Below are 24,633 nucleotides of genomic sequence, written 5' to 3' on the forward strand. Positions count from 1 at the left end.
AAAACTAAACATCTATTTGATTCCAGGGTGGTGTGCTTCACATGCACACCTCACCATTTCCTTACCCACAATGTCCTGCAAGCATGCAACTTTGCTGGAAAACACAAATTTTTCCCACATTTTTGTGATGGAACCTTCCGGAATCTGCAGGAGTCCACAAAATTCCTACCACCCAGCATTGTCTCATCTATACCAATAAAGTTTCTGCTGCACCTTGTCAGCCTAAAATATATATTTTTCAAACTGCCCCTTTGGACCCACTTTGGTTTCCCCTCAATTTCGACGTGTTTTTGGCTCTTCCCTGGCACAAACACTTGGCCCACCTACACAAGTGAGGTATAATTTTTACCTGGAGTCTGAGGGGAACGTTGGGTGGTAGGAAATTTGTCCCGGTGCGGTGATCCCACACAGAAATGTGGGAAAAATGTGGTTTTTTTTTAGCTAAATTTGAGGTTTGCTGAGGATTCTGGGTAAGAAAACCTTGGGGAATCAATGCAAGTCACACCTCCCTTGACTCCCTCGGGTGTCTAGTTTTCAGAAATATCTGGATTTGGTAGGTTTCTCTAGATGGCTGCTGAGCCCAGGACCAAAAACGTAGGTGCCCCCGCAAAAACAGGTAGTTTTCTATTTGATCATTTTGATGTGTCCAGATAGTGTTTTGGGGCATTTCCTGTTGCGAGCACAAGGCCTACCCACACAAGTGAGGTACCATTTTTATCGGGAGACATGGGGAAACATAGAATAGCAAAACAAGTGTTAATGCCCCTTGTCTTTCTCTACATTTTTTCCTTCCAAATATAAGACAGTGTGTAAAAAAGACGTCTCTTTGAGAACTGCCCTGTAATTCACATGCTAGTATGGGCACAAGGCCTACCCACACAAGTGAGGTACCATTTTTATCGGGAGACTTGGGGGGAACGCTGAGTTAAAGGAAATTTGTGGCTTCTCTCAGATTCCAGAACTTTCTGTCACCGAAATGTGAGGGAAAAAGTGTTTTTGTAGCCACATTTTGAGGTTTGCAAAGGATTCTGGGTAACAGAACCTGGTGAGAGCCCCACAAGTCACCCCATCTTGGATTCCCCTAGGTCTCTAGTTTTCAAAAATGCACAGGTTTGGTAGGTTTCCCTAGGTGCCGGCTGAGCTACAGCCCAAAATCCACAGCTAGACACTTTGCAAAAAACAGGTATTTTTCTTTGGGAAAATGTGATGGGTCCACGATGTGTTTTGGGGCATTTCCTGACGCGGGCGCTAGGCCTACCCACACAAGTGAGGTACCATTTTTATCGGGAGACATGGGGAAACATAGAATAGCAAAACAAGTGTTATTGCCCCTTGTCTTTATCTACATTTTTTCCTTCCAAATATAAGACAGTGTGTAAAAAAGGCGTCTCTTTGAGAACTGCCCTGTAATTCACATGCTAGTATGGGCACCCCAGAATTCAGGGATGTGCAAATAACCACTGCTCCTCAACACCTTATCTTGTGCCCTTTTTGGAAATACAAAGGTTTTCTTGATACCTATTTTTCACTCTTTATATTTCAGCAAATGAATTGTTGTATACCCGGTATAGAATGTAAACCCCCTGCAAAGTGCAACTCATTTATTGGCTCTGGGTACCTAGATTTCTTGATGAACCTACAAGCCCTGTATATTCTCGCAACTAGAAGAGTCAAGCATACATAACTGTATATTGCTTTAAAAAATCTGGCATGGCAGGCAAAAGTTACAGAGTAAAACGTAGAGAAAAATGGCTGTTTTTTTCACCTCAATTTCAATATTTTTTTATTTCAGTTGTTATTTTCTGTAGGAAACCATTGTAGGATCTACACAAATTACCCATTGCTGAATTCAGAATTTTGTCTACTTTTCAGAAATGTTTAGGTGTCTGGGATCCAGCATTGGTTTCACACCTATTTCTGTTACTGACTGGAACGAGGCTGAAAGCACAACAAATCGTAAAAATGGGGCATGTCCCAGTAAAATGCCAAACTTGTGTTGACAAATTGGGTTTTCTGATTCAAGTCTGCCTGTTCCTGAAAAGCTGGGAAGCTGGTGATTTTAGCACTGAAAACGTTTTGTTAATGCCAATTATAGGGAAAAAAACACAAGCCCTCATCTGCAGCCCATTTTTCCTATTCTTTTAAAAAAACGAAATTTTCACTGTATTTTGGCTAATTTCTTGGTCTCCTTCAGGGTAACCCACAACGTCTGGGTACCTCTAGAATCCCTAGGATGTTGGAAAAAAGGATGACAATTTGGCATGGGCAGCTTATGTGGCCAAAAAGTTACGAGGGCCTAAGCGCTCCCTGCCCCAAATAGCCAAAAAAAGGCCTGGCACCTGAGGGGGTAAAGGCCTGCAGCGAAGGGGTTAGGTGCCAAATGCAGATAGAACATGTGTGTGAAGAATAATATTAGCCCAATTTGAATCTTTGTCCTAGTGTTATAATACCCTGCCAACAAATTGGTTGGATCGGGTTTTATTAAATAAAACAAATATGAATGGGTGAATACCTTTTGTGTTGGTACTCGGTGGCAGAGTGTGCTGAGAGGATCCGACCTTCTCCTCACATAAATGCTGCAAGTGATCTATGCAATGTCATAAAGGAATGAATATTTCAAAAATAACCTTTACCACCCAACAAAGGGAAATAGACTCGGATCCCTCAAAGGATATTGAGTGGAGAGGGGCAGTGGCTGCGCCCAGAGACAGCACGATACCCATCCATTTCCGAACCAGACAATTCAAAAACCTACATCCTATATACCAGTGGTTCCCAACCTTTTGTCTTCTGTGGACCCCCGCTGTATCATTACTGGGATCTGGGGACCCCCACTGAATCATTATTGAAAACCGGGGACCCCCAACTGAGTTGTTACTGGAAGCTGGGTACCCAGGCCAATACATTGTTGATGATCTGAACCTCAGAACAATACACACAAAAAAAGCAGAAACAAGCATTTAATCAAATACATACACAAATGAAAACACATTTGATTTAATTTGCAAACAGATAAAATAAAAAATATTATAGGACGGTTGGGGCTTTTTAAAATTCAATTGAAGCCACCCATCATCCATACTGTATTCTGTTTGATGCACCAGCACTGCTCCCTCAAATCAATCTGAGCCTACTAATTTATTTTTTATCCTCCAATTCCAAATTCCTTGACACTTACAGTACATTTTAAAACTTTCAGTTCTACATTTAGCTGCTTTATTTATATATACTTTATTACTCTGTTATTAGTTAATTTTCTAAACAGTCACGGACTCCTGAGAAGGCTTTGTGGAAGCCCCAGGGGTTCCCGGACCACAGGTTGGGAACCACTGCTATATACTATACACAAGAAACATGACACAAGGGGTGGCACATCACCACTCTGTCTTAGATGACACACTGAAACTGCCGATCTACGAAACATAATTTTACATTGTAGAGTTCTCCGAATGTTTCCAAATACACAAAAACTGTTTCTTGGCATGGCCTTGATTATCGCCAAATGCGATATCGCTCAGGGCTGACGCTCTTCAAACACCCCAAGTATCACAAAGTGGATGATGGGTTTAAATGAATCCTGAGTGCTTGGGAGCCCAGAGAATATCCACAAAAACATGTGAAAGTATGGCGTTCATGAACACACTATTGTGGAATAATGGTCTGAGGGCCTCATTTACGAGGCGCTTGTGCTACTGGAGCATCGCAGCGCCAAATTTTCAATTTACAATTCAGCGTTAAGCCACTTTTTGTGACTTAACCCCACCTTGTAAATATGGCCCCTTTACACGCATCACTTATCATGAAAGGGGTGTGCAATGGGTGTTGCTTTGGGTGTTCCACCGCAACACCCGTTGCATTTTGACGCTGCCCCATATTTATGATACATTGTAAACCTGAGGCAGTGCCAAAAACTAACGCCACCTCAGGGGTGGCGTTAGCATCGCACAACATAGAGAAATACTTTTATTTCTCCTTGTTTCTGCTTTTTTTGTGTGCTGCTTTCTGCAGCACACATAGAGCAAAACGCCATGAATGATTGTTTATGTGCAGGAAGGTGTCCCTTCCTGCACATAAACAATCATTGTATAATGATGATTAAGTAACAAATCACCATTATGGTTTGTTTATGTGTAGGAAGGGACACCTTCCTGCACATAAACAATCATTCCCTGCAAAAAGCCACCCTTGCACTGTGATGCAACGGTGCCTGCATAGGCTCAAGGCAGCTACATTTAGCGTCAGCTCTAGGGAAAACAAAGGGGTGTGCCGTATTGTCTTAAATACTGCGCATCCCTGAGTTTCTGAAGTGACGCAATGTGACACTGGCAAAATTTGGTGTAGTGCCCGCCACTTTCTAGTAAATGAGGCCCTCAGTGTTTTACTGTGTAGTCGAATATAACTTAAACATACACCACTTTGTTGCTTATTCTGTTGAAACTAGACATGATGCATCTTATGTACAGGAAAAACAGTCCATGTTGCTTGTGCTGTTTATTACTATTGCATTTTTTAATCTATTGTACTATTGCTGGATCCCACCAGTTGAATGTCTCCTGATATTTTTGTATCACCCTACTTTGCTCCTTCAAACAAAAATAAAAATAAATTCTGAAAATTATTACTTGTCTTATTACTCTCCTTCTCTAGATAATCGCGAAGCGAGGTATTAAATACATTCTGAAGCATGCCCCAGAAATGCACGAAGAACTGCAAGGCTTGCCTGCCAAGAAGGCAGTGCTAAAATTCATTAAGGAGTCCTGCTTGCTGGAAGATGTGCCAGTACACTGCTACAGATTGCAAAAAGTAAGCAGAAATTAAAAGTTCGAAATACTTTATTCACATGTGTTCTTGTAATTGAATGTTTATTATTGTCTTTTCAGGTCTTGTTGCAGAGAGCTTTATCTGCCTTCTGTTCAATATGGATTGTATACAATATAATAATGCATACAGTCCCTTGCCTGAGTTTGGATGCATTTTTCACTATTTTTGTCCTACCTTTGGAGCGGAGCCATCTTTTTGAGTTGATGAGTTGTATCTATCCTCTACTGACATGAGAAAACTATATTTTGTTGTTTGTGTTTTAGCACTTCATGGGAGCGTATGGCTTGCTTCACTCTCCTTCAATATGCTCATTCAGGGAGATAACTTAAGGGGGGTTGTTTGGGCGTTACGTGTAAAAGTGTATTTTCTGGTGAATAGTTGGGTACAGGTGCTTTCAGTCAGGTATGGTGGGATGTTTGTCAGATTTCACCAGGAAATTTGACATACACACAGATAAAAACACAAACACACTTTCTCCCCTTCCGTTTCGAATTCCTTGAAAATGTTTGTTATTTCACAAATTATTGTGTTTTCTATTGCTTAATACACCTACCAGTCCACATTCAACTTCTTTTCAGTGCCCTTTGGGCATCCCTCATGCACCCTGCATGTTGTATAATGCATTTTAATATTATATGACAGTGTGATTGTTGAAAAAGTTGCAGCTCACACCCCCAAACCTTTTTTTTTTTATAACCAATTTTAATTTATGTAAGCGTGAGAACAAAAAGGGAAAGGAAAACAGACATGACAGTGAGAACATGATAGCACCATTGTATGAGGCAGAGCAGTACCTTCCCACAAATGACAACTCTCCCCTTCTCCCCAAAGAAAACATAATAACACTGTTTAAAAAGTCAGCCCCCGGTGAGCCTGCCATTTTCCCCATATTTTTCCATATTTTTGCAGACAGCCTCGTAGATTGGCTTTTCTAGTTGAGAGCACCTGTCCACTCCAGTTCGCCACTTCGAAATTGACAGCACCACCGGGCTTCTCCAGAGCTGTGCAGTGTCTCTCTTGGCCACCAGGCAGGCGACCCCTATGAATATTCAGTCAACTCTCAGTCCCCCCAGCTCCTCCAGAAGGCCCAACAGTGGCACCCTCACATTCAATTCAATGGGATACCCAAGGACCTCTGAGATCTTCCGCTCCACCCCTACCCAGAATAGACACATCTCGGGACACTCCCATGCTACGTGCAACAGGTCCGCACCCCAGTTGACCAAATCTCATGCAGGCGGAGGGGAATCGCCGGCTTATGTGTCAGGGTTGCCGCGGGGACAGGTATGTCATATGAAAGTAATTTATCTGGACCATTCCTTACCTGGCGTAAATTGGCAGTTCCTTTGGTGCTAGGTAAGCCTCTCTCCAGTCATCCTCGTCCACCTCTCCCACCCAGGCCGCCTACCATTCCCTCAGCCTGGCGAAGCCATCCGGTGGGTTAGTAAGCAAAGATCGGTAGATTTGGGTAATGGCACACTTCCCAAAGCGCCCTGATAACAGGTTTGCCTTGAGTGGACTGTAATCAGGGAGAGAGAAATTGGACGACAGGTGTGCCCACAGGGCATGGTGCATCTGAAGGAAGCGAAAAAATTGGGATTTGGATAGGGCATATTGCTCCTTCAGCTGCTGAAAGGACATCAAAGTGTTACCAGTGTAATTCCATTGGCATCCCATTGTCTAAAGACCTCCAGTAAAGACACCTGCTGCAGCCACGTTCCATATCACAGGGGCATCAGCTTGGTGAGGTGTCGGTCCCAGCCCATCAACCTCAGAGCTGCTTGCCAGAACCGCACCGCCACCCACGTGCAATTCAGGGCCACCTGGGGGACTGGACCACCATAGAACAAACCCAGCAGGCCCTTGAATCCAAGATGACCGAGCTCCAAGCGGTAGGCTGGGTCATCCCATCCCCCAGTAAACCACTTGTTGACCGGGACCAACTGGGCCACCAAGTAGTAGACGTAGAGGTCCGGCACTCCCAATTCACCCTCATAGGGAGATTTACACGCAGAGCAAAAGGCCACTCAGTGGCGCCTTCCCCCCCATATAAAGGAGGTGAGCTTGGAGGTGAGGGATCGTAACCAGGCGCGGGGCACCAAGTAGGGGATGTTTGTCAGGACATACAAATAGCGGGGAGGCAGATCATTTTGAAAAGGGCATTGTGACCCAGTGGGTTCAAAGGCAAACAATTCTTGCAGGTCAAGTCTCCCTTCAGAGCGCATGATAGGGGCTGGAAGTTCAATTGCCATGCCAAATCCAGGAGCTGTTAGAGATGAACACCCAAGTATTTGAAGGCGTTTCGCTTTACCGGGATGTCTGGGCACCAGTCCACTCCACCCGCAGTGCCGCCACCTCCACCAACAGTGACTTCCTGGGGTTTAAGCATAGCCCGGAGGCCTCACCATACAGTTTCAGGAGTTCAAGGCAACAAGGTCCGGAGCACTGGGGCCGCCCCAGGAACAACATGACATTGTCCGCATATAAGGACACCCTGTCTTCATGGCTAGTCCCTCACCTCCAACCATCGATCAATAGATCACCACAGAGGAGGTAGGCCAGCGGCTCAATGGCTAGAGCAAACAGAAAGGGGGAGAGGTGGCATCCCTGACGTGTCCCCCACCCATTCGGAAAATAATCTGATTGAATACCATTAACCCACACCTGCGCGGAAGGGCTGTGGTACAAAAGATGGCCCATGCTCCTAAATTTCAGGCCAAAGCACATTCACACCAGGACCTCATCCAGGAAGTTCGAAGCCAGGGTGTCGAAAGCCTTGCGAAAGTCCACCAAGAGGAGCGCCAACCCTCCCCCAGCTGATCCCCTTGCGAAAGCGCCACCTGGACCTGCCGGAGACAATGGCGCATGTTTCTTCCTGGCATGAAGCCACACTGATCGGGATACACCAGATAAGGCAGTTTGTGTACCAGCCGGGCTGCCAGAACCTTTGTGAATATCTTAATGTCCGCATTGATTAGCAAGATTGGCTGGTAGGATGAGCATTAGTTCCGGAGCAGGTCGTCTTTAGGTATGACCACAATCGTGGCGTAATCTAGACCTGTGGCAAAAGAGCTGCAGTGAAGCGCCTCCTCATAGGCATTGACCAGGGGGGATACAAGGTGTGATCGAACTGCTTGTAGTATTCAACCAGGTACCCATCAGGACCTGCAGTTTTCCCGTATTGAAGAGCGGTGATGGCCTCTCCCATCTCCTCCTCTGACAGAGGTAGGTCCACTACTGCCGCCAAAGACGATGGCTAAGAGGGCAGTGGAATGTCTCCCAGAACAGGGGTTTTCTTGTGCCGCTGTAGGCTGGGGGACTCAGGTGTAGAGGTCCTCATAATAGGAGGCAAAAGTGCATGCAGTTGTCAGGAGGTCCTCCTGTGCGTCTCCCGCCCGATCTATGATGAGGGGCACCACCCGGGCCCAGACATCGCGGGTCGCCAGCCAATAAAGCAGTTTTCCGGTCTTATCGCCCAGCTTATATACTCTTTGGGTCGAGGCCTGCCAATTCTATAGAGCCTCCACAAGGGACACCTGCCTGAATTCTGCACGCTGAAGCTCCAACTGTCGCCTCGACTCCTCCCCATCGGGCTGTCCAGCGTGACACTCCAACTCCGCCAATTTCGGCCTCCAGTTCGGTTATCCGCTGTGCCTGCTGGGCATCCAGCTGCCTGACATACCCCTTCATGTTGCCTCTCAAGGAGGGTTTGCTCACCGCCAAGAGAGTCCCCACCGAGGCTACTGAGCCCTGATTCTCTCTAAAGTAGTGCACTTCTTCTTTGTCGATGAATTAGACTCAAGAAGGGTCTTCCAAATACCATGGGCTGAAGCGCCACATGGGTCGCATGTTCTGCACAAGGGTGCCCCAACTCATAAGGACCGGCGCGTGGTCTGAAATACCACGAGCCAGGATCTGCACTGAGGTCAAGGCTAGGAGATCTACCGCTGGGTGCCATATCAAATCTATCTGTGCCTTTGTGTGGTGATCCTCTGACCGATGGATAAATGCCATCAGCGGGTGCCAAGCCCGCAATGCGTCGCACAGACCCAGGGAGTCTGCCCAATTCAAGGGGTATGTAGAGTCCACACAACGCCCCGTACTTGGGACAGTGGAGGTGTCTCAGATCGGGTCTGGATCGCGTGGAAGTCCCCTCCCAAAGGCCATTTACGTTCCAGGGGAGTATCGTAAACATATTGCAGGTGGAGGAAATGGCACAAAACGCAACTCTGGTCCCTCGCCAGCCCAAGTTGCCAAGCACAAGGGCTACTGTGGGTGTCCTCGGGCAACGGATTGGTATGCATGTCACTCACTGTGTACAGGTCTAATCTGGGAGAAACAAAGTTAGTGCAAAGGAAACAACATAGTACAACTCCCCTCAACCTCCCCAACACCCCACAACCTATACTTCTACCCCTGAAGCATCTGTCGCCCCTACCCAACACTTTTGCAACCCAGCAAAGTACAACAGAGAAATGTTGGGGGATCCTCAAGATTTAGCAGTGCCGTGATCACGGATGTGCAACCTGACTGTCACTATGAAGACAAAGTAATACAATGCCAGTCTCTCAGGCTCCTGCCTGTCTGATCAGCCCTGATAAATCCAAGGGAGTGAGCATGTCCTCTGCTGATGCAAACAGGACAGGGGTGGCCACCAGAGCAGCGTCCAACACCGTATCTGCCGGCAACTCGGGCACCGGCGAGGAATCCGGGCGTCCCCTCCGCTCCCCCGCCACCACCACTCGCAACCTCCGGGAGAGGAAGCGCTTTCTCAGTATGCGGGCCAGGAGGGGGGCTCACACCCAAGGGTTTCAGTTCCTTCCCCCGGTCTCCCCCTGTGCCGCAGGCATCAGGACATGTCTGTCGGCAGCCCACTCCCAGGCCTGCTCTAGCGGGTCAAAGAAAAACATGTTAGACTAGAAGATTACTTTTAGGCGAGCTGGAAAGAGTAGCATGTAGCGCAGGTTCAGCAAACGTAGTTTCTGGTTGACAGCCTCAAAGGACCTGCACTTTTGCTGCACTGCCCTGGAGTAGTCCGGAAAAACCAAGATTTTGGAGTTCTGATACCGGAGGTCTGTTTGACTCCTGGCTTCGTGCAGAATTGCATCTCGGTCTCTAAAGTTCAAGATCCTCAGGATTATCGGTCAAGCGGCGCACCTACCAGCGGACGCGGCACCATCAAGTGGTGTGCCCGTTCTATGATGAAGGTGGAGAACAATTTTTCTGCAGGCATCCAGGTGTGAAACCAGCCCTCAAGCGCCGCAGCTAGATCTGGAACGTCCAAAGCCTCCGGCAGGCCTACTAGCCGCATGTTGTTTCACCTAGCACGGTTCTCAGCGCCCTCTGTGCGCTCATGCAGTTCTGCCATCGGGGAGGTGAGTTTCGAAACCTAGCACTTGAGGACGGCCACCTCATCCTCTGTTGTGGTAATGCGTTTCTCCGCTTCGGAGAGTCTCCATGTAACCCCTACAGGTCTTGCCGGATCAGTGAAAGGTCAACACAGAGTTCGTTGACCTTGTGCTCTACAACGCGGTAGTCCTGAATTGCATTAAGTATGGCGCCAAGGTCCGTCCGTGATGCTGTGGGCCCCAAGGAGGGACCTGCCACTTTGTTCACGCCATCCGACGCAGGAGTGGGGACGTGTATTGATCCATCGTAGTCTGGGCCTGCGTGGGCAGCGCTGGCCTATGCCAGCCCATGGCTTGGTCGTCCGGCCGCACAGTGCCACGGGTATAGAAGACATCTGACCCAGCGGTGGCCCTTGCCTGCCTGCTTTAGGAGGCCTCAGTCACCCACTCTGCTACAGTCTTGGTGAATCTGTGTGGCCCTGTCACACTCAGTCAGCAGAAAGGGACGCCAGGAGTCCAGGACCCACAGGCAGCAAACTGGGATGGCAGGGTGGGGGGGACAGAAAGCAGGGCCACTCCTCAAGCACGACCGGTGTCTGGAGTCTCCACCTGCCACCACCGGTCAGTCTCCAAGCATCTCACCACTGCCCGCCCAATTCCACCCATGGGCCTAACTGTCCCACGTCCAAGGGGCCCAGTCCATGGGACCTAGGAGGTCTTCCGCTTTCCGTCCGCTTCTATGTTGCTCCGGGGGACCACCACTGAAAGGCCAGGCGCCGCCTTGAGTCTTCTCTGCTGCCTCTGCAGTTGTGGGGGGGGGGTCACCTCCTGCATGTCCCCTTCAGCCACCCCCCACCTCACCACCAGGTCACTGCTGCTGCTCCGTCCTCTCCTGCCCCTCGTCATCTGGGCATCTGCCTTTGCCTCCTCCCGGGCCTGCTCCTCATGCAGCGCCACGTGCCCAGAGTCCACCGAGGCCCGGGATGTATCACCCGGCACCCACCATCAGAAAGCCAGACGGGCACCGCACCACACCTCTGCTGCCGTTGCGCTGTGTCTTCGCGGCGACCGGTTCTATTCCCTGCGTCTGGCCGCCACTGGCTGCTCTGCTGTCCCAGGACTGGGGGGGGGCTCCCAGCAGGATCACTTTTCAGGGGCCGCCGACGCCCAAGCAAGCCCTATGCGGAACCCGCCATCTTAGAGTCAGACAGGCCCACGGCAGGTGTGTCGCTCTGGTTCTGCCTGTTTTTCCCTCCGCAGCGGCTGGCTTTTCCCCATCCTCCGGTCACCCCCGCTGACCCCAGGACCATTATGGGTCGCTTGGTCAGGTGGGATCTGGGTGGATGGCTAGCAGGCCGCAGAGCTCCGTTAGGATGCGGCTGCTATGTTGGATCCCCCCTATCTTACTGACCCAGCTATGCCCCTGTGCACACACAGGCGACCGACTTGATTGCCTTATCTGATAATGAAAAAACATTAATTCATTAATTATCTTTATTCAGCTAAATAGCCATACATTTTTTACAATAAAAAACACATTTTTAACCAACAGTAGTTACATAGCATACATTATTCTATAAAACAAATCCTACTAGATAAAAAAATAATATTCCAAAGATAAAATAAATGTAAATTTCACAAAATTAAGGAAAAAAAAGTTTTAAAACACTTGACCAAAAAATCAGCTTTTAATAAGCATCTACTTATTATTAATTGTATGACATATATCTAGTGTTCATAATTGTTGTAGAAAAACAAGCCCCACTTTATAATGTCTGAGATTAGCAGCGTGCATAACCGGGACCAGGTAAAATGCACTTGGTGCAGATCATAATGTGCAAAACAGCTTAAAGGGGAGGTAGTGCGTTGTCTTAAAACATTACCACACAGGTATTTTGGTAAATCTAGAAATCATGTACCCTGTACAAGAAAAGCAATGAAAAGGTTCACAGAGCTGAAGCGCAAGACGGTCTGATAAAATTGATGAATACTATTTGGAATTAATAAAGCTAAATATGGTTCAATCCCCACAGAGGTGAATACATTTGCATACCTTTCAACTGTTTCCATGAAATATGCCTTTTCCAGCCTCAGCCTTGCACAAGAATTATAGTTCAATTGTTTCACCATTGCCTTGCTGCTGGGGACTATTGATTGAGGAGTTAAACATAATTCTGGTATACCCAGCTGCTCAAAGGTTTTTCTCACATAGTCCAGCCAAGGAATCCATTCCCTGTTATCAAAAGCAAGGCAATCACTAAGAAAGGTCCTCACGAAACCCATCTGCAGTTTACACCAACTGTAACAAAGGGAATAAACTAATCAGATCTTCCAAGTAGTCTAACCCTAGTTCGTTTACGCCAAATAAAGGTTGCTGTGCTTCGGGACTGCAAGTAATCTACAGATACGTCCACTCTCAATACCCTGCAAAATGTCAGCGCTACTGTACCCCCAAACGATTGCCTCATGGGAAACATCCTTTACAAAGCGGTCTGTACATGCAAAGCCTTTACCACATGTCTTTAGCATGCATATCCTTTTATTTATATATATATATATATATATATATATATATATATATTCCCTACTACCGGTCGCAAGTAGGTAGTTAGAGTTAGGACCTACTTTCCACAGGAAAATCTTTTTTTCTGTTTTGCTGATAACTTTAGCCAGTTTGACAATTTTCTAAACTAGTTCACCAGTCACTTCAGCTGCTGTCTGGAACATTTTGAAGTGATTCGTCAAGCGGGGGCTGAGAAGAGTGGGTTCCAAAACCTGTTTTCCCCATGCAATGTCTCACTAGGATTTTAGACAAGACTACAGCCTGAACTGCTGAACGGAATTACACCAAATTTGGCAGAAAGTTAGATCTTTGTCCAGAAAGAGTGCTTTTTGTAATTCGGTGTAAATCTGTTCAGTAGAGTTGGATTCTTTAAAGAATAAATATTTATGTATATCTGAGGATCTGGAGTGGAGGGTTAGGGTCCCCAGAGCCTTATAAAGCTGAGGGAGGGGGGACACACAGCTCTCTCCTCTTTAAAAAAGGCCCTAGGGTCCACAGGGCCAGGCCCTGTAGCTAAACCCTAAGGCACACAGCTGAAGGCCCCGGGATGTGGGGTTGGCTGCTTTGGGTAGGTTGGGCACAGGGCATGCCGCAGGCCAGGTCTTGTGGCTAACCCTACACTGCACATGGTCAAAGGCAGTGTGTAGTGTGGGGCTGATTGCGTGTGGGGGCAAGCCAGGCCTTGTAGCCAAACCCCCACTGTGCATGGCCAAAGGCTGTGAGCAGCGCCGAGTTGCTGGAGTGAGAGGGGTTGGCTGTAGGGCCTGGCCACAGGCAAGGCCTTGTGGCCCACCCTCCACTTTGCACGACCAAAGGCTATGCGCAGCATAGGGTTGGCTGCAGGCGGGGGTTGGCCACAGGCCAGGCTTTGATGCCAATTCCCTGCTGTACACTGCTGGAGGCTCTGTGCCCTGCAGGCCAGGGGCAAGGGTTTTGCCCACATTTGCAGCAGAACTCACTTTCCCATGATCCTTTACACCAGGAGGCAATCATCAACACCTGCAAGGGCATCGTACTTATAGTGCTGCCTCTCTCTCCCAGCAAAGGAATCCATCAAAGCAATTTTGCCCACATTTGCATCAGAACTCATTGCCAGGATATGGTCATTAGCTTCTGCAAGTCGGAGAAGGTGAAACATCAAGCTTATAGCCCTGCTTGTCTCCCCACGGTGCAGGACATGCATGGCAATCGCCCATGCGAAGCCCAGGCCAAGGGTGCCACCATTTTGCACCAGTCATCTCCTGGACGTGGCTGGACTGGGCCCAGCAACCCCTCTGACGTTTTCAATACCAGGGAGGTAGGCCCTTTAAACTTTTATGACTATCTGTGGACTGGGCTAAGGTTTTTGACATTCCCTGGCTGCGCAGCTAGTAGTTAGCTAACATGGAGAAAAGAAAGCTGCTGGAGACATCAATGTACGTTTCCACCTCTAAGAAGAGGTTGAGTGTGGTAAAAAGCAAAAACACCTTTGCAGAAATTAATACATTGATTGAAGAAGTTGAACCAGTATTCAGTGTCCAAAAAACACTCTCTGCTTCTCGTCCTCCTCAGCCTCACAGAGATAAGGAGTCTGGAAGGCCACTGGCAGAAAGATTTGCTAAAAAAGGGGGGGCACACTCATGTGGTCGCAGGTATGTAAAGTAATGGCTGTGTAGCGAACATTCCTCTAGATATCATACGAGCACTAGAGACCTCATATAAGATCGAATTGTTGGTGGCTTCTACCTTCATTAGTGTTATGTACAGCAATCTCTTTGCTCCACTTGGCAGTTTGAACTATGCTGAAGAAGTTGTGACAGCACCCTCAGCGGTCTTGGATATCTTGGTGAATCAATCTGTTTCTACGTCAGACTTGGCATGAGCACTTTCTAAAGCTGTCACAGATCTTGTAGTTGCAGTAAAATCCCTGAGAGCCAAGATCAATCATCTAATGGAGTTTCAGAATTTAGTAATCTCTCTTCTCTGGCAAATGCTAATGGCCAATTTGCAGTCTGCAGATAGGGCGTGTGTTCACTTTTTTACAGATACAACTAGGTCACAGCGGCCACCCTTGCCTAACTTCTCTACAATGCCTCAACTAAGGCTGCTGGTAAACCCGCAACTGCAGCGGTGTAGGATGGAAGGAACCAGCTGTGCGGGCGAGTGCTTGAACACCCCCTTTCCAAGACCTCCGTAGCACAGAGGATTTGGCACAGGGTGCCTGGGGAGACAGAGTACAAGCAGGGCCTCTAATTTTAGTTCAGAATTAATGGGGACTTTCTCCTACAGCCTCTCATCTGACAGTTAAATCATCCTTTCAATGTGGCAGCGTAGGCCTGGGGGCAGCGGAACTATCTACCTGTGGAACGTACCATCGCTGCCACCCAGAGTGAGAGAGGACAATGAGTCACTGACCAACAAAGTGATCCATTGGATGCACAATTTAAGCAATTGCTGTCAGTTATACGTCAGTGCACTATATTGGTGAAGCGCTGCTCCCCGATAGAGAATGCCCATGATTATCTTGAGGTTAAACTGGTCTCTTGCGAACTAGCTGGAAATACCATTGGTTTGGAGGTGTGTGTTTCCTTGCCCATGAGAAACTATGATTCATTTGAAGTCCAGGGTGCCCCAGGCCAAGTAAGGGCTGGACCCATGTTTAGGGAAGGAGGATGGAAGGTGTGCTGCAAAGGTTTGACTGGCACCATCCATTGAGAATCCTTCTTTACTGACTACATCCCTCAAGGCGCAGCTGTGCTAACTGGAACTATATATCATGACACATGACTGGTCTGAAAGTGAAAGTGGCTGAATCTGGTGTAAAGAGTTGGTATACAGATGTGGATTTACATGGGTTTACAAACTTTTTACTATCCTGCTATATCGCAGGACAGGGATCCGGCCTGTGGGCAGTCTTATAATTTGGTTCAGAAACTCACCAGCTGGTTGGTGAATGAAGAGGCCTCAAGTTAGTCTGTCCTGATATTTTGGGCATAGTGCTTGGCAGAGATAGGCTCACCCTACACTTTTTGAATGTCTACAATAGATTTAGTGGGGCGAGTAAGTATATTATCCACAATGGAGGAGGCTTTACAAGCACTACTGAGCAATATCCCACTAATTGTTGCAAGAGACTTCAATGTTACATTTTAACCCCTTGGCCCCATGTCTTCTGATATAACTAAAGAGGAAGACACAGCCTGTGGTATTCCTCTTCTAGATCTTGCACCAGTTAAAAGGTGGTCAAGGGTGGCTAGCCAGTTGCTGGGGATGTCCTTGCATTTAGGCCTCAGAGCATGTGATGGTGGATCCATTCCAGATTACAGGGGTGCTCATACTTTCAAAAGTCTTTCCCCAAAAAGTTGTATTGATTATATATTTTTGGCCATTAAAATGTTTTGTATTGTATTGTATAGTAATAGTATTTATATAGCGCGTACTACCCCTGATGAGGCGTTGAAGCGCTTTTCAGCGGGAAGCACGCTACTCTGGAACCCAAAAGGAATTAGTGGTGGATTGGTATAGTGGAATATGGGTACAGTCTTAGTATTAGTATGAGTTAATTTGAGCAGCGGATATGTGAGTTTGTTAGTTGGATTGACTGGAGTAATGGAGGGGTAGAGGAGGGAAGAACCCAGAAGTGTTAATTGGGAGTTTACAGTAATAGGATGAGGCTTGGGATGAGTAAAGGGGGGATGGAGAAGGGAAGAGTCTGTGGAAAGGGCTAGGGATATCATAGTAGCAGGAGGGGATTTGGATGAGTCAAAGGTGAGATAAATGAAGGAGAATTTAGTAGGGCTGTTTGGGAGATCATGGTAGTAAACTGAGGTTTGGGTGAGCTAGCCGTGGAAAAGGAGGGAAGAGCTTAGGCAGTGTTATTTAGTAGATGAAAATAGTAGAATGTGTATGGGATGAGTCAGTGGGGATGGAAGATAGATTAATAGATGCATGACATATGATGATGGGAAGACAAAGTGAAACTTACAAGAGAGGAAAAATATAATATTTTTTTATTTATAATTTTATTTATGTATATATGTACACATATGTTATCATTATTTTTATTTAACTTATTTATTCATTATTATTATTATTATTAATAAATCTTTTTTTTTCATTTACTTATTTATAATTTGAATTTTGTTTATAGATTTTATTTTATTTGTATTTAATTTTTCTCTAGTGCAAAAGGACTAGAGTAATAAATAGATATGGAAATACATAGTAAGGAATATATGTTCAATGAATATAATAATGGGGATAATATGAGAAGAAAAGTAGTATTGTATAAAAACAGACTGTCAAGATTTGTAATATTTGAAGTTAATTAATAAGTGTACTCTTCTAACATTTATTTATCTTTACTCAATTTTTGAATAGCCAAATGTTTATGATAATAAAACATTTGATCAGTGTGATATAAATGAGAGCAGGAATTCATAAGTATCTAATATAACAACTTATCTAGGAGCTATGCAATGTCCTATGAACATGTTAAGCATAGAATAACATACACACAAGTAAGCCTGAAAGTACTTTCAAACCCAGTAATTTATGTATCAGTGATGTTGACATTTTACATACTTTGGCTGAGCTAGATGATGATACATCAGCACATCAAGATTCTTTGATCAATCTTGCTGTTTTGGGGGTAGAGGTAGATAGACCGTGCCCTGGGCCTTTCAAAGCTAAATCTCGATTTTTACCTACAATCCAGTGTGATTCAATAGAAGTATTTGAAAAGGATGTTATAAAACAATTGAGACAGTTGAAGGGGAAACAAGGTGAAAGTAGGAAGAACAACTTGAATATAGCAGAATTTCAAGCATTGCAAGAACTGAAAAAGGACAATGACATTGTTATTAGACAATCCGATAAAGGAGACAATGTTGTCATGGATAAAAATTGGTATATCGAGGAAGGCTTAAGACAGTTGGGGGATTCCAATTGTTATATGAGAGTAAACCATGAGTTGGTAAGACAATCTGACAACTCTTTCAGAGATAAAATACAGAATTGGAGAGAGCAAGGACTTTTGGAATGGGATGAATATTGTTTTCTCATCTGTGAACATCCCAAAATTCTGGTTCTATATTTATTACCGAAGTTGCACAAGGATAAGACTAATCCCCCAGGGAGACCGATTGTGTCTGCTTTAGGATGAATGCTTGAGAACACGTCTAAATATATTGATTTTTTTATTCGCACCTTTGTGGAGGGTTTACCCTCTTATATAAAAAACACAACCCATTTTCTTAAGATCATAGATGGAATACATTGGGAACAAGATTTTCTATTAATGACACTAGATGTGGCTAGCCTGTATACATGTATTAAACATGATGTAGGCCTGGGCACTACTAGACACCATATGAGGGCAAGACCAATTTCCTACTTGTTACATACTGAAATTATATTAGATATGATTGATTTCTGTTTAAAGAATAACTTCTTTCTTTTTGATAACAATGTATACAGACAACTACAGGGGACTGCGATGGGCACTTGCTTTGCCCCCAGCTACGCAAACTTGTTCATGGGCTGGTGGGAGGATCAGATGTCCGTCAGTTTACCTGAATTTGAGAAACATGTTATTTTATGGTGTAGGTACATTGACGATGTATTTGTCATTTGGAGAGGTGACATGATCTCAGCGAATAATTTCATATCTAAATTGAACATCAACAATTGCAATTTGACTTTTAGTAGAACAGTTAGTAATACTGGTATTGAGTTTTTAGATGTTATGATTACTGTTGAGGAAGAGAGACTCACTACAAAGCTATATAGAAAAAAAACAGCAGGGAATAGTCTCCTCAGTGTCACTAGAATGAATTTGAATAGTATTGTGAGCAAGGCTACGGCCGAAACGTGTCAATAAATGCAATACTGCATGGCCCTGGTGTCCGGTTTTCTTTTTCTGGATGGAGAAATTGTTTTGAGCAAGAATTTTGGGCTCCTGGAACCTGCACCGGACCGCTTATGAATCCGCTTCGGCATCTTGCCAGGATTGTGTCTGTTTGTTTGGAATATATATATATATATATATATATATATATATATATAATATACACATAATCAGATAAAAAATATTTAGCAATACAAGCATATGCAGTTCATAGCTGTTTGAACATGGTAGTCATGAAGGAAAGAGCTAACTCTCGAGTAGTCTTCTGAAGACAAGATAGTTATCTGTGGATCTTATATTTGGGACTAATGAATTTCATAGTTTGGCTGCTTGAATGGAGAAGAATATACCACCTGTAGTCTTTTTCTTGTATGGTGGTATTGTAAAGCGGGGTGCCAATCTTGAGCGGAGGTTCCTTTGTTGAATGTATTTGGTTATTGAGCAGTCCTGTTCCGTGTATAGCTTTGTGGGTGATACAAAGCAGCTTGAAGCTGCATCTTGTGGCAAGGGGTAACCAGTGTAGTGCTCTCAAGGCAGGTGAGATGTGGGCTTGTGGCTTTACATGTAATAGTAGCCTGGCGGCGGAGTTCTGAGTACGTTGTAGATTTTTCATATTAGATAGAGATGATCCATGGTAGAGGCCATTGGCATAATCCAGTTTGGATAGTACAAGCAAGATAGTACCCTGCACCTTGTGTGGAAATCCGAGGTGGGGGAAGTTGGTCCTCTTCGGTGGATATGAAGGTTGTTGAAAGATACAACAGTGATCATAATGTCCTCAGATTAACCGTTAATAGCATGGGGGTTCAAGACCAGCCACATGTCTCCTCTAAGATAGCAGGTGAGTTTAGTATCTCCGATAATAATAGGAAGCCCTAAAATGGGCCTTCATGCCACAGTACACAAATCTTCTGGCGAAAATCTTTGGTGTGGTCGCCGATACTCTATAGAAGTTGTAAAGTTCTAGTTCTCTGGACCTTCTTGCTAGATCTGTCATGACCAGTTATATAAAGAACTTCAGGCACTAATAACTAAAGCTGGAGGTAAGGCAGGCAAACCACAATCACATGGTGCTTGGTTTAATAGCCAATGCAGAGTAGCCAGAGCCAATCTGAATAGGGCAATCAAGATGGACTATAGAAAAGAAATCTGCTCCACCAGAAAGGAATATAAAGACACACTGTCCAGAGCTAAAATCATGTGTGAACTAATGGTGTGAGAAGACATAGTAGTAGCAGTTAGGGCAGGTGATGGGGCATATTGGCACATGGCAATCAGCATGATGCTCCCCTCATTGATTTTCATCTTCAACCCCAAACTTGGGTTTAATTTTTCAAGAAGGTATGCACAGCTGGGGGGGTTGGGGGGGTGATACAGCATTGAATATTATCACAGCAGGTCTAGCCCTTCTGATTAAAGGCAATGACTAGCTAGTCTTACTTTAGGGGGATTAAGGCAATTCGGCCCGATGAAGCAAATGGTCCTGACTCTGTGCCAGGCGACCTTTATTTGCTGGAGCCTCTTGTTTGAGGACTTATTTTCATGCACTTTTTAACTCAGTTCTGGAAGGTGGACCTATACCTAGGTCATGGCAGGAAGCTGAATTAATGGATGGTTATTTTCAATAAGGGCTCAGAAATGATGTTAGCAATTACAAACTGATTAGTTTAATTGATGTCCCAGAAAGTTTTTGCCAGCTTATACTTGGGAAATTAACAGAGTGGGAGCTATCAATCGGGCAGGAAAACAGATGAAAGGATTTCTCCTGCATGCAAGGAGGAGCATTTTTAGCTTCTGTGTGCTAGAAGCGAGGAGCTGGCAGGGAATGTGGAGTCTTGAAGCTCCCCCTGTGTTCCTCAGGAGATGTTTTTTCGCTTGGCCAAGGCCAAGATAGTGTGTTTTATCTGCAGCGCCACCTTGAAAAGTTATTAGAAATCCTTGATGGATGTTTGCATAGTTGTTCTTTCGGACGCAATATGTTATGTAGTGATTTGGCGAGTGGATTTTTTCTTGTCATCCCCTGTTGAGAACAGAGCTGGTTGTTCTCCCTTTGGACCACTATGAATATGCAAAATGACCTAGAAACACCGCCCGTTAGTCCCCGCCACATATACGTTCGTGGTATGCATCTTCTTTCTGCCTTTTTCCAGGATGATGGACAGCTTACCAAAAGAACCCCTCAGCGCTTTTCCCAGCGATTTTGTAGATGCATTCTTGATGCACGTTTCCATCAAACAAGGAAGCACTTACTACATATAATTAAGATGAAGTACCCTTCTTTGGTGGAGATTCATCTTTTTGTGGTCTTGTCCTCTTCTCTACACAAGGATTCATGTTATTTCAGATTTCTGTATGAAGACACTCGAGGAACAGTCACATTGCCAAAATTACAGACACACAAGGTCACAGCTGTAGTGTAGGAGATGCACTATACATTTACCCAATGAAGGAGCACTTACTAATTAGCCACTAGGACGTACTCCAGTTGGGTAGACATTTTGTGCAAAACCTAGGCCTCTTCTTGGAGCATAAGCAAGTCAGGATGGATTCTGGCACTGATGCTCATTTCACAGAAATTAAACCTCAATGGGAAGCACTTACAGATATAAACAAAATAGGTGCCCCAATTGAAGCTCCATTTCTGTAAAGTACAAATCATCCTAACTTCTTGATCTAGGCCAAGGCAAAGCAAGTGTGTTTTCTCTGCAGTTCCACCTTGAAAAACTATCTGAAATCCTTGATGGAGGTGAACGCATTGTTGCTCTTTTGGAGTGCAGTGCCTTTTGTAGTTTTTTCTTGTCATGTCTTGTCAAGAACAGAGCACGTTGGTCTCCCTCTTAACTACTATGAGGATACAAATGCGCAAAATGACCTAGGAGCCCTGCTTGTTTGGCCAACGGCTCTGCCTGGTGCCCAGTAAACAACCTTTGCTGCGCAAGGCCAAAGTGCAGTTGGGTGCAGGGCTTGGCCACAGACAGACGCACGTGGGTGGTTGACCGCACTGCAGCCAACCCACCACTGCTTTAAAAAAAAATAGAAATTCACTGGAAAAAAAGGTTCTGAAGTTATAGTTAAGTTCAGATTTTACATACACAAAACCATAGAAATTCATCTGTTATAGTTAGAGTTATTTCAAGTAACTAACTCATGCCTTAAGGTAACCATAACTTGTGCTCTTGCCATGCACAGTTTTCTCATCAATTATTTGACTGCAGATGTTTCAGTGATATTTTCAATGATGTCATAGAAGATGTCATGAGTGATGTAATATCTGGAGTAATTAGCAGTGCATGGCGAGGGCGTGAGTTATAGTTATCTTAGGAAAATGTGTACTTGCAAATTTCGAAGAGCCAATAAACGACTATTCAAGCCCTCCACTGTTAAATCTAAGAACAGAATGGCCCTCATTACAACCCTGGCGGTCGGTGTTAAAGTGGTGGTAATACAGCCAACAGAACAGCGGTAAAACAAAATGGTATTTGGACCATGGCGGCTACCGCCATCCAAATCCACCACTTTAACACACTGACCGCCAGGGTGGTAACGTCTCATGGGCTGGAGACTTTGGTCCAGCCCGGCGGCCGCCACAATCCCACCCTCGGGATTACGACCCGGCCTACTGTCATGATTTACGTGCCAAATGTACTGCCACGAAAACCATGGGGGTAGGCACTATCAGTGCCAGAGAATCCCTTTCCTGGCACTGGTCTCCCCAGAGTCCTCCCCCACCCTCCCCCTCCCTCTCCTTCCCCCGCACATGTACACACCCACACGCGCAACTATACACACACATGCACACACGCATACCCATCACCACCCATGCATGCACACATACATACCCACACACCGCAACACACACCAATATACCTTGTCATACACATGCATTCACAACACTCACAATCACTCATTCACGCATGCATCCTACGCGACTCACACCTGCATGCACGCATACCAGTACATACACACAACACCCCCTACATACACACAACACCCCCCACATACACACAACACCCCCCACATACACACAACACGCCCCACCCCGTTCTCCGGTCGGAGAACCCGACTTACCTGCTTGCAGGGGGTCCTCTGGCTGGAGACGGTCGGCGGCGCTGCTGCCAGCAGAAGCGTCCACCAGCAAAACACTGCAAAGCCGTATCATTACTCATGATACGGTCGTCAGTGTTTTGCTGGCGTGACGGTGCTGCTGGCAGCAGCACCGCCGTCCGCCGCCATGACCATCGGGGGTGTTCTGCCAGCATTCTGGCGGAAAACCGATGGCGGTCATGATACCTGTAGATGGCTGGTAGCCACGGCGTCGGTATGTTGGCGGCCGTCGCCGTGGTGGTAGGCGGTCAATACCGACAATGTTGAAATGAGGGCCAATATCATTTGCGTATAGCAGACAAAACACTGACGGCTCTCAAGTCTACGGGGATCACTTTAACTATTACCTAGATAATGGGGTAAGTCAGAAATATAAAGCGAAAACAATATCGGGGCCAGGTGACACCTTTGTTACAGGCCATCCTAGACTGAAATGTCACTCTTGATATACTAACCAGGTCAGAATGCATAATACCCACTAATGATATATCACTGCTTTCCACCATCTTCAATTATTTTATACATCCACAACAAGACAATAGAAAAGACCTATTCATAATTTCATCTTGAGCAAACAAAGTAATAAAATCCAACATACGCCAACTGTCGACTCAGCACTTTGACGAAGGGTCACGTGACATGCACAAGCAGTTTGCATGGACCAAGGCAATCTCCCCCAGGAGAGCTCTTTCTTCTTCTGGTTAATTGTCCCCATCTCAGTGCCAATTGTAGGATCTTCCCTAGCCTGGTATCCGCTGAATGATTAGGCCACACATCTAGCTGTAAATCCCACGTCTTTATTCCTTTGCGTCTACCTGTGAACCCCAAAGTTCTAAATCAAGCTTTCATTACATTCTATTCTAGCGATTACGTCACACTGATAATGAGACATCAAGGAGCCAGAATGGTTCCGTTCTAAATCATGCAAGACACTACTGTCTGCAAACTCCAAACAGCGGCAGCAGGGATACTAGAGGTAGGTTTAAGCTTGGATTTAGTTGGTTTTGGAAGGGTAGTTGAATGCAATCCTACAAGCAAAACAATTAGTCCTACACCAAGGGCTATCAATATACCAGCAACTATAAATCTATCCCTATTATGTATACTAGGTTCCACAGCTTCACTATAATCAGACCGTTGAGTAGAAAATAGCAGCAAATGGATTCTTTCCATATGTTTATACCTGTGCAAATGGCAAAACAGATTTCAACAATGAAATGCGATTAACTTGTTTACAAAGGTCGTTGTGTGTCTTCCTTAACACTATTCGGTCATCTTCTCAAATGACACCATTATGCACATTCTGCAGCCTAGGGAATCAAAATGATGCAAATTCAGATTCACTGGTACTGCACCATTATTGTCCAGATCACAAATACGCTGTCACTGTCATTTGTTACAAAGTATGTCCACATAGGTGCTAAATACCTCCGACAAGGCACTCAAGGTCTTTTAGATCTCCTGAGTACGGCTTGTTCAGCTTCACTGCCACTTATATTGTCATCTTCAGTTTCTTCTGGGAAAGTATGTGGTATGTGTTCCACAGACAAACTTGGCCTCTCCCTTTCTTGCCTTTTCAGCCAGTCATTTCCAGCCTCAACTTGACTGGTTACACCACAAGGCCCTTTGCTAGGATTAAGGTCGGCTTCCAATTGCACCACAGACCAAGACTTTTTCTGGCTCAACTCTAGGCACCGACACATCTAGTCCCCCTTTGGGCCAAGGTTGTGCTGCTGCCGGTGTTTGGACTGCCACTGAACTCTGAGGCTTCTGCCTGCTCTCTGGGCCCCCATCAGTTTCTTCCTGATGCTCCTCAGTTGTTGTCTGCACTTCAGGGAGAGACACCGTCTCATCATCAAGGGGACACTCAACTCTCTGATTAGGGGCTGCAAGAACCCAGTTGGGGAGAG

The 24,633-nt window shown here is 45.6% G+C and overlaps 1 protein-coding gene across 3 annotated transcripts in view; it reads left to right on the plus strand.

Moving 5' to 3' along the window:
• The window catches only part of LOC138296086 (FERM domain-containing protein 6-like), a 1,138,137-nt gene that overhangs the window by 662,836 nt on the left and 450,668 nt on the right, over window positions 1-24,633 (plus strand). For all 3 annotated transcript variants that reach the window (XM_069234915.1, XM_069234916.1, XM_069234917.1), the window contains exon 6: window positions 4,648-4,803. In XM_069234915.1, coding sequence (XP_069091016.1) covers window positions 4,648-4,803 — 156 coding nt within the window. The remainder of the gene's footprint in view (window positions 1-4,647; window positions 4,804-24,633) is intronic.

Source organism: Pleurodeles waltl, chromosome 5, assembly GCF_031143425.1.
Source record: "Pleurodeles waltl isolate 20211129_DDA chromosome 5, aPleWal1.hap1.20221129, whole genome shotgun sequence".
Lineage (NCBI taxonomy): Eukaryota > Metazoa > Chordata > Amphibia > Caudata > Salamandridae > Pleurodeles > Pleurodeles waltl.